The 10,919-nt window shown below is 17.1% G+C and overlaps 2 protein-coding genes across 2 annotated transcripts; both read left to right on the forward strand.

The window, feature by feature from the left end:
- Positions 1-3,622: 3,622 nt before the first annotated feature.
- On the forward strand, positions 3,623-4,213 carry SRAE_X000061000 (Hypothetical protein; the record flags this gene model as incomplete). The annotated part of the gene is made up of 2 exons (XM_024644975.1): positions 3,623-3,953; positions 4,014-4,213. The coding sequence occupies 2 exons, from the start codon at positions 3,623-3,625 to the stop codon at positions 4,211-4,213; spliced, it is 531 nt and encodes a 176-aa protein (XP_024510479.1).
- A 333-nt stretch (positions 4,214-4,546) lies between these two features.
- SRAE_X000061100 (Protein of unknown function DUF3250 family-containing protein) lies at positions 4,547-8,779 on the forward strand (the record flags this gene model as incomplete). Its single annotated transcript, XM_024644976.1, has 2 exons — positions 4,547-4,671; positions 4,714-8,779. The coding sequence occupies 2 exons, from the start codon at positions 4,547-4,549 to the stop codon at positions 8,777-8,779; spliced, it is 4,191 nt and encodes a 1,396-aa protein (XP_024510480.1).
- Positions 8,780-10,919: the final 2,140 nt, after the last annotated feature.

Here is a 10,919-nt window from a genome sequence, read left to right on the forward strand (position 1 = left end):
CAAAAGGGAGATAAGACAAGTTGAAATAAGTTAAAGAAGGTTGAGATAACTTTGACTGTTGCGGTTCTTCTTCAACAATAATTTTCTTCTTCTATTCAATCATCTAATCATTATTTTGGAGTCAATATGAGCGGTTACTAAAACTACTCTTGCATAAACTATTACTATTTTTATATTTAAAGTTAACAATACCATCATATACTTATAAAGGTGATCATTATATTGAGGCATCAGGTGATATACATTCTAGTGAAATGTTATTAAAAAAAAATACATATGATATACATATATTATATGAAGGACATGAAAATAATATTAAATGCCTACACAATTACTTGTTTAAAATAAAATTTAAAAAAAATATTCATTTTTTAACATTTGCACTTTATATATTATATTATATAAAAATATATTTTGCAAATATTATCAATAAAAACAATCTATAATTTTTAAAAAAAAAATCACTAGAAAATTTATAAAAGAAACAAAAATCATATAATTTAGTATGTCAAATTATTTTTACAAATGTATATAAAATAAAGAATAAATAAAAATGTTTGAATATTTACATAAACTTGACAGATCAAGATATTAAAAAACAATTACTATATTATATTATTAAGTTATATATATTATTATTTTTTTTCCAGAAATAATAATAATAAATATGGTATAATATTTTTTTTGTTTAAAAATATTTTATTATTTATATAGTATTAATAAATTCATGGACAATTTGATTTATTAATAATAACAAATAAATTTATTGTTAACTAATAAAAATTTATATGTATACTAATAAAAGGTAATAAAATATATATAATATTTATATATTAAAAATCATTTTTTAATATAAAAGCAAAAAGAAAAAATATATTCTACATAGTAATTAATTTAAAAAAAAATATATATTATATAATATATTTAGAAGTACTATTTATAAATTTAAAAAATTTATATTTAATAGAAAAAGTCTTTCATTTCAAATTAAAGTAAAAATAATTTAAAGTATAAATTTTAATTTAAAATAGAAAAATAGTAAGATGGCGCTCTGGTTTTTCCATAAAATTATATCAATTTTTGTAACATTAGTTAAAAGTATTTAATAAATTCATTTTTCAGTATATATTTCTATCAAATATATAATGAGTAAAAGTATGAGACTATTATACACATATGAGTTTCATTATTTTTTCAACTAACAATTACCAGTGACACTAAAAATATAAATGTTGATTGTAAGTAAAAATAATCATAGAAAAACAAGTTCATTTATTATTAAGTATCTTTAAACTACCTACATGTGTATTATCTTATTTTACTTTTAAAACAATAAATATAATTAATCAAGTATTAATTTTTAAAATACTGATAATGATTAAACTTGGAAAAGTAAATACGTGAGTATTTTAAATTATTATCATATAAATATAATCTAATATTTTAATATAAAATAAAAAAGATATGTTAAAGATAAATATATCTAAAAATAATTTTCTTATTTACAACAATACAATAACTTTATTATTTTTTAAATAAATTTTTATTTTTTATAAAAAGTTTTTGCACAAGAAAATAATATCAGAAATATATTAAATTGTAAATAATATGATGTAATTTTAAGGGTAATGAAGTTACAATTTTTCTTTTTATATAAATAATTTAAAAACTTTATATATGTATAAATGTAGTAAATTTATGAAAAAAAAAAGTTTATAATACGTAAATATTATATATGAGGAATGTTGAAAATAGATTTTATGGTTTTATTAAAATCAATATAAAATTGTTGAATTGTTAGTAAAATAAAAAAAATTACCAAGTTTACTTTTCATATGATATAATAAATTTTATAATCATTAAGTGTCTATATTGTGTATAGAGAATGTTTAATAATTTCATTATACCTTCTTTTAACATTAATTTTTATTTTTTTTAAACAATAAAATAATTGAAACATTTTTAAAAATTAAACATTAAAAAGTGGTTAATTTATTGAAATTATTAATATATAATCAATTGTAATACTTTATTTGAAAAAAAAAATTTTAACATGAAAATAAATGATTCTAATTTAAAGTTACAAAAATGAGAAAATAATTTAAAATATTTTAGTTAGCTAAAATTATAAATTAAAAAAAAATATCAAAGATTATATAAAGTAATAATGACGTATGAATCATATTTAACGATATGCAAACTTTATAAATGAAATGATATTAAAAGTAAGTTATAAATTATTTTAAAAATTATTTATTTTTTATGTATCATAAAATATTTTAAACAAAAAGAAATACATATTTATAAAAAAAATGTTATAATTTTATATCTAAAAACTAAATAATTTACAATATTTAATGGATATATAAATAATAAAAAAGAAAGAAAAAAGATAATAATTTAAAAAAGTGATAAAAATTTTTATTTGATATATAACTTAAAAAAAAGGGTATATTCTTTATTTTTTTTTTCTATTTTTTATAGTATTATTAAAAAACATGTAATAACGATATTTATTCATACAAAATTAATAACTTTTTTAAGATATCAACAAACAAAAAATATTTTTATGTATTTAAATGTGTTCTAATATCTTGGAATAAAAGTATATATATATAAATTTCTATTCAAACATCAACATTTAACATCATCTATTACATAAATAAAATTTCAAATGTCTGTTGAAAAATCTTCTTTATTAATGTTCAATCGACCTTGTCTTTAAAAGTATGTATATTGATTTATTTCTACTAAATCTATTGTAAGAAAAGAGATACTAAAATTTTGAACTTAATATTTGAAATTAAAGAAAAAAAAAACTTTTAATTGATGTCGTTTTGTATGAATATAAATTATTTTAAAATTAAAAAAAAAAAAATTATTTAACAAAAAAAAATAAAACATGTTTTAGTAATCATTTTTACTTTCCAGCCAATGTAATTTTAAAAAAAAAATTATTTTTAAAATAAAGTCAAAATATTTATTAAAATAATTAGGCATATTAAATTTAAACATTAATTATTTATATTTTTTTTTTCTACTAAAAATGTAAATATTAATTTTTTTTTAGTAGAATAAAAAGATTAATATATTACATAAAAATTAAAAAAAATTTTTAAAATCTTTGTATTTAAAAAAAGTATAATACATAAATAATTTTAAGTATATAAAAAAGGTTATTCTAAAAATCAATGTGTCATCTTTAATTTTGAACAGGATAAGTATAATTAGAACAGGAAAAATGATATAAATTTAAGAATATTAGAAATTTTCTTACCCTTTAATTAAAAATGTAATGTTTTAAAAATAAAAGGATATTTAATAAATATGTTATCTCTATTTAAATAGGCAATATAAATTTAATGAAAAAAAATAAGATAGAATGATAAATTAAAAATTTTTTATTAAACTTTTTTTTCATCATACCTACGGCAACTTTATAGTTTTTTTTTTTTAATCTTCAAATTAGTAAAGATTTAAATATATTTATATTATATTTTTATGTTAAGTTTTAATAATTCCTTTTAGTTAAAATTATATATTAATGACAAAATTTCATTTTATTATTAATAAAAAAATATGTATTATTTATTATTTATTTTTATTAATTAATTCTACATTAATGCAAATGCAATATATGCCAGGTTCATTTTTAGCAGATCAATTTTTATCTGCAGCTACAGCTTATGGTCCTGGTATAAATATATTTACTCCATGGACATATGTTGATTTGGCTTATGATAATATACCATTTGTAGGTAAATTTCCTACACTAGGAAAAGATGGTACAAGTTCTTATGCAATAATGTCACCTCAACAATTAAAAGATGGAAATCCAATACCACCAATATATTTAGCAAAACCTTTACCACCTCATGTACCTGAACCTGTTGAAGTTGTTGCTGTTCCATTAGATGAGGAAGCATTACATGGTGAACCTTTATTCCCAAAAGGTAAAAAAATAATAAAATTTATTTAAAATATTATTTATATATATAATCTTTTTTTTTTAGAATTACCTTTACCATGGGCAAAAACAAAAGAAACAAATAAAGAGAGAGATGAAAAAACAGGTGAAAAATTAAAAAATCCATTTTCAAGTAATGAAATAGATTTAAGTGAAGAAGAAAAAGAATCAAATATAAAAGAAATTAAACCTTTTAAAGGTAAAAAATTACTTTTACGTGAATGGCTTCTCCATCATAATAAATAATTTATTTTTTATTTTAATTTTTTAATTTAAATAAACAATTATATTTATTTTTATTCAAAACATTTAAATTTTATTATATTGTACTTTGATTAAGAAAAAAAAAAGTAGATACGTTGCTTAGCAACAAAAGTATTCTTCTTAAAACTATATTACAGGCAAACTATATTAATAAACATTTATAATTTACTAACGTAGAAATAATATTTTAGTTCATTTCAATTTATTCTTGTATATATATATTTTTAGATATATTTTTATATACTACTTTTTAATCATATAATTTTAATATTTATTTAAGCTATTCACAATTTTTTTTTTTATAAAAATATAATTATGGTTGGAAGACCTCCTATAGAAACATGGAATCGAAGTGAATTAGAAGATAAATATTTAAAATTATATACATCAGAATTTGAATTAAAAAAGAAAAATAAAAGTTTAGAAAATGAATTAAAAAAGTATGTTAAATGTATAAAAAATAATTTTTTTTATTTATTTAGATATAATACAAAAATAAGAAAAAAAATTTCTGGAGAAAGCAACAGTACAGTAAATGAATATCAAACAAATATAAATTCTTTAAAACATGAAAAAGAAATTTTGATTCAAAAAATTGGTGCTTTAAAACAACAATTGCTAGCATATACTACACCACAAATGAGGCAAGTAGGAATAAATTTACTTACATCAAGGCCAGGAAATATGACAACATTAAGAACATTAATGACAACAGGAGAGAGACCTTCTGCCAAAATGATAATTGGTACCAGTAAATGGAGTAATAAAAATACTGAAATAAATAATCAACCAAATGATATAATGAATAAAAATGCGCAAATTGATAATAAACAAAATATAAATTATAATAATAGTGATTATTCAAAAAATAATAAAATAACAAATAATAATAAAGTAGAAAAAAATATACAACCAACAATTAATAGTCCAAATTTACAAAATCCTGATATGGAACTTTATAGTCAATTAAAGGTAAATTATATTAAAATTAATAGAGAATTAAGAGAAAAAAATGATGAAACAAATTTATTACAAAAACAATTGCAAGATAAAATAAATTTAATTAATAATTTACAAGAAGAATTAAATAATTTAAGTGATGAAAATGTTATATTAAAAAAAGAAAAGAAACAATCAGCTAAAACATTAAAAGAGTTAGAAAAAAAGATACAATTAAATCTTGAAGATTTGGATAGTAACATTGAGTCAACACAAAAATTAACAAATAATTTTGAGAATGAAAGAAACAAAATAGAAAAGCCTCTACTTGAAGCAGAAATAAGACAATTAAAAGATGAAATATATTCTTTAAAAGAAATTAATGAAAAATTAATTAAAAATAGTTTTGAACAAGATAATTGTGGAAAAGTTAGAATAGATCAATTAAATTCTTTAAAAGGGACCATTGAGATGTTAAATGAAAAAGTAGAGAAATTAAAAAATAATAATGATGAATTAGAAAGAAGAATTCAATATTTAAATATTGAAAAAAAAACTATCGAAAAACATTTAGAAAATAAAGAAGAACATAATCAAGATAAAAAATCATCAAACATTGAATTAAAAAATATTTTAGAAGAATTTTCACAAATTAAAAATATTAACAAAAATACAATAGATATTGATAATAATGTTAATGATTTATTTGTTAATATTAATAATATGATAGAAAAATATTCAAAAGAAGATAGTAATATTAATGATAAAGAATTTGAATATAAAAAAATGTATGAAGAAGTTCATGAAGAAATGGAGAAACTAAGAAATTTACTTGTACTTCAACATAATATTAATGAAAAACAAATAAATGAAATTGAACTTCTTAAAATAAATAATAGTTTATTATCAGAAGAGTTAACAAAAAGAAAAAAAATAATTGAAGAAAATAAAACTAAATATAATTTAGAGATAAATAAATTGAAGAGGCAAATTAATAAGAAATATTCATTACCATATAATATAGATGTATCACCAGGACCAATTCCATTTGAAGGAAATGAAGATATTGGTACAATAAATGAAATGTCAGTAATATTAAAAGGAATACAATTTAATGAGGAGTTTCAAATTAATTCACAATGTCTTTATTTTATATCATTAGAATTTTTTAATTTTGAAATTTTAACAACACCATCATTTAGTGGTATATCATGTTCTTTTGAATATACAGCAATTTATGATTTAATTGTATCTGAATTATTAGTATATTATATGGAAAATGAAGGAATTTATATAGAATTATATAAAGTTGTTGGATCTGAATGTACTAAATTAGGATCTAATATAATTTCATTAAAATCACTTTTTCATTCATCAAAAATATTAGATAATGAAATTATTATTTATGATATAGAAAATAAAAGTCAAATAGGATCTATAAAATATAATATTATTTTAACAGATATAATATTTGAATGTATTAAAGAAGGATATAAAAAATTATATTTAAAAGATAATATAACTACTTTAAAAAATATAGAATCACTTAAACAAGATACTTCATTAAATACAATAAAAAATAATACTAAAATAAAAGATAAATTGGAGGAAGAAAAATTTTTAAATGAAAATATAGAAAATGATAAATTTAATACTAAAATTCAAAAAGATATATTAAATTGGAAAAGTAATAAACAAATATCTGAAGATGAAACTATTTCTATATTAAATAATAAACAATTAAATATAGAATCAATCAAAGAAAATAATTCAGAAGAAAATAAAATATTATCAAATGTATTACAAAATATTTCTAATATAGATGAAGATAAGATTGATGAAATACCATTAACATTTAACCCAACAACTTTATCAAATATAGAAGAAGAAAGTTTATCACAATCATCTGAAATAAATGATAAAAATAAAATAAATGAAGAAATAATTATAAATGTTGATATTTATGGTATTTTAACATTATCTAATATTACAAAAAATAATGATATTGTAACATTTATTGCTTATCAAATACCAGGACATTCAGCATATTTAAGTGAACCAATTAAAGGATTAAATCCTATTTATAATTCTCATAAAGTATGGAATATATTATTAGATTATAATAATATATCAAATATTATAAAAGAAAGTATATTTATTTATATAGTTGATGATAATAAATATAAAAGAAATATACCAGATAATAATGTTTTTGATGAAGCTGTTTTATGTTATACAATAATTAATATTAAAAATATTGATCTTAATAAACCTATGTATGGTGATTATGAAACATATTTAGGAAATGGTAAAAAATCGAATACAAAATTAAGATTAGCTATATATGCTGGACCACAAAAAGATGAAAAAGATTTTTTTAATAAACCATTAAGTAGTCTTATTAATAATAATAAAGATAAAAATAATAGTGAAAATGATATTTTAATTAATAATCTAACATCAAATGATAAAAAGAAAATAACAAATAGTAGCAATTCAAATCCATCATCAACTACCAGTTCTGAAACTAAAACATATATAAAAAGTGAAATATCAAGTAATAGTGAATCATATGATAATAAAATTATTCAAAATAATAATTTAAATCAAGAAAAAATTAAAATACCTTTATCTAAACAATTATTTCCTATACCACCATCTAGAAATGTAACTCAAAAAAAAGAAAATGACTCAACATCATCACATAGTTCAATTATCACTGTAACAGAAATGAATATTAATAATTCAAAAAACGAAAGTGCTTTACCACCAATTAAATCAACAATACCATTAGAAATATTAAATAATGAAATGATATCAAATATTGATGAAAAACAAATTAATGAAATTAAAGATTATACTACATCATTCGATGATAAAAGTAATTCTGAAATATTATCAATTAAATCAGATAAAACAAATTCAAATAAATCTATTGATAAAAAAGAAAATAAAGAATATGTAAAAGGTGTTGGATTTATGAGTCCATTACATTATTCAATATCACCTTCTAATAGTTATACATCTTATACTTCAACAAATGATAATAAAAAAAAAGAAAATATACTAAAGAAAAAAGAACCATCATTATATGATAATGAAAAAATGAAATTAATAAAACCTATAACTCATCAAACAACATTAAATAAAGACATTCTAAATAATAGTACTAAAGGTGGAATATTAAATATAAATATATTATCATTTTATGTAACAGAAAATTTTTATTATATATATGGTAGAAATATAAATTTTAATATTTTTTTTGAATGGCAAATTATTGATATAGATCAAGATATGTGTGAAAGTAATGAATCATTATCAATATCAAATTATCCTAATATTCCTATTATTGTTAATAGTAAAAATGAATATATATTAACAAAAAGACAAATAGAACTTTTAGAACAATGGCAAGAACTTGGTAATAAACTTACATTTACAATGGTATCAGATCCAGGTGATGAAGGTGAATGTGATGATATAGGAACATCATCATTTGATCTTCAATATATTAATGTTGGACATCCAATTGAAATAAAAATTTACAATAATGATGGTGATTGGATAGCATCAATGAATGTTGAAGTTAATTTACAATATACATAAAATAAATAAAATATTTACACATCAATTTATTGATCCCAAAAAAAAAGTATAGTATCTTGTTAAAAAAAATATCATTTTTTTTATTTATTAATCATAATAAATTTGTTTATTCATAATCAAAATTAAACACATTGTTTTTAATATTTTAATTAAAAAGACTGTCTCAATAAAAATAATTGAAAAATAACATAACAACTAGAAAAACTTTTTTTCATCTATATTATGGATTAAATTGATTATATATTAATTTTAAATAACTTCTAAAAATACATATTTTGTTTAAACTGTAAATCAAATCAAATTTTAAAAAGTAAAATATTACATTCAAAAATCCAAAAAACTTTTATTTATTTTTAATATCTTGAAATTACTAACATTTAATATTATTGCTACTTAAATCAATATTTATTTTTAACAAAAATGTTTAATTTACAAAAAATAAATAAGAGACTTTTGTCAAAATAAACAATATGTGAAAAAAATCGAAAAATAATGATAATTATTTTTGTGTTGTAAATTTTATTTTTTTAGATTATTAAAGTTATGTTTTTGTAAATAAATGATTCTTTATTTTAAAAATAAAGTATTAGAGTTTATTTAAAAATAAACAAATTATTATCTTATAAAAATTTTTTTTTCTTTTAAAATGAAATATTTCTGAAAACATTTACTCTTTGAAACTATAAAAAATACTTTCTTATATTTACATATTAAAACAATATCAGTATGAATTTAGATCATTTAATAATAATAACTTTAATAAATGTTTTTTTTTAATTTAATAAAATGAAAAAAATTTATAATATTAGATTAGAAAAAAAAAATATTATAAAAAAATTAATCTCTTTATCTAAAAAGTTAAATAAAAAAAATATTTCTTGATATTTTATACCATCTTAAAAGTGACATTTATATAAAAATTATCATAATCGCGTTAAAATATTTAATTATTTGTACACTCATTAGCATATACATTTATTTAATTGATATTTTTTGGAATTTTAATGATTACTATGTTATTTCTTTTTGTATTACTTTTAATTAAATGTCCATTCAAAAATTTAAAATTTATGTATTTTTTAGTAGTTTTTTAAAAACATTTTTGATAAAAATATTAATGGCATTCACCAAAAATATTAAAAAAAATTTCTTAAATAATATAAAACATTCTTCAATGTTCTAAATAACCTATTTTTAGTTAATTTATAAAAAATAAACCATATTAATATACTTTTTCGGTTATGATTATTTAGAATTTAAAAAATAATACAAATTAATTAAAATATAAAGTATAAAATTAATATATTATTAAAATCTTTTTTTAAATAATTTATAATTTAAATCACAACATTTTTAACAACAATTGCTTGAATTTATTATTATGCAATATTTTGATTAAATATAAAAAAAAATTTTAATAAAGTACATTCATAAACTTTAAAAGTAATTTTACTTTCTAAATACATACTAATTATTTTAAAAACATAATTATCATAATTTTATTATAAGATCTTTAAAATCTATAATAATATTAAATTTACATTTTAAAATAAATTTTTCTTTAATATATAAAAGCATATTATATCAAATAAAGAAAAATAAAAATTAATAATAGAAAACATTTGATTTTAAAATCTATAAAATAAAAAATTATTATTTTTACAAAAATTAATTTAAAAAAAATCACATTTTTCTAAAAATAATATTACTTGTTAAGATACTTTTTTTATTATAATAATTAAACATTTGTATATTTCAGTCATAATTATTAATGACACTAGAATTGGAGTATTAGAAGGAAGGTGGAATGCAGATTGCAGTATAAATAAAAAAAAGTTTGTATAAGAAAAATCAGTATTATTTCTATCTCTATTCTTAAATTGCAATCTTAAAAAAATTCTAGAGAATATGCCATGAAAATGCATATTTATTTAAAATCTAATTTATCGAAATATTATTGTATTTAATTATTATTTGATAAATTATTTATATAAAATCCTTCGTTTTATTAATATTATTGTAATTGGTAAATTCATATTACCGCTACATCATTCCATAATAGTATGAAGCAATGAACGCTATTAATAATTTAAAAAGTACTTATTTAACTAGAAAATTAGTAATGCCATGAGAAATTATT

The sequence above is a fragment of the Strongyloides ratti genome (assembly GCF_001040885.1).
Source record: "Strongyloides ratti genome assembly S_ratti_ED321, chromosome : X".
Lineage (NCBI taxonomy): Eukaryota > Metazoa > Nematoda > Chromadorea > Rhabditida > Strongyloididae > Strongyloides > Strongyloides ratti.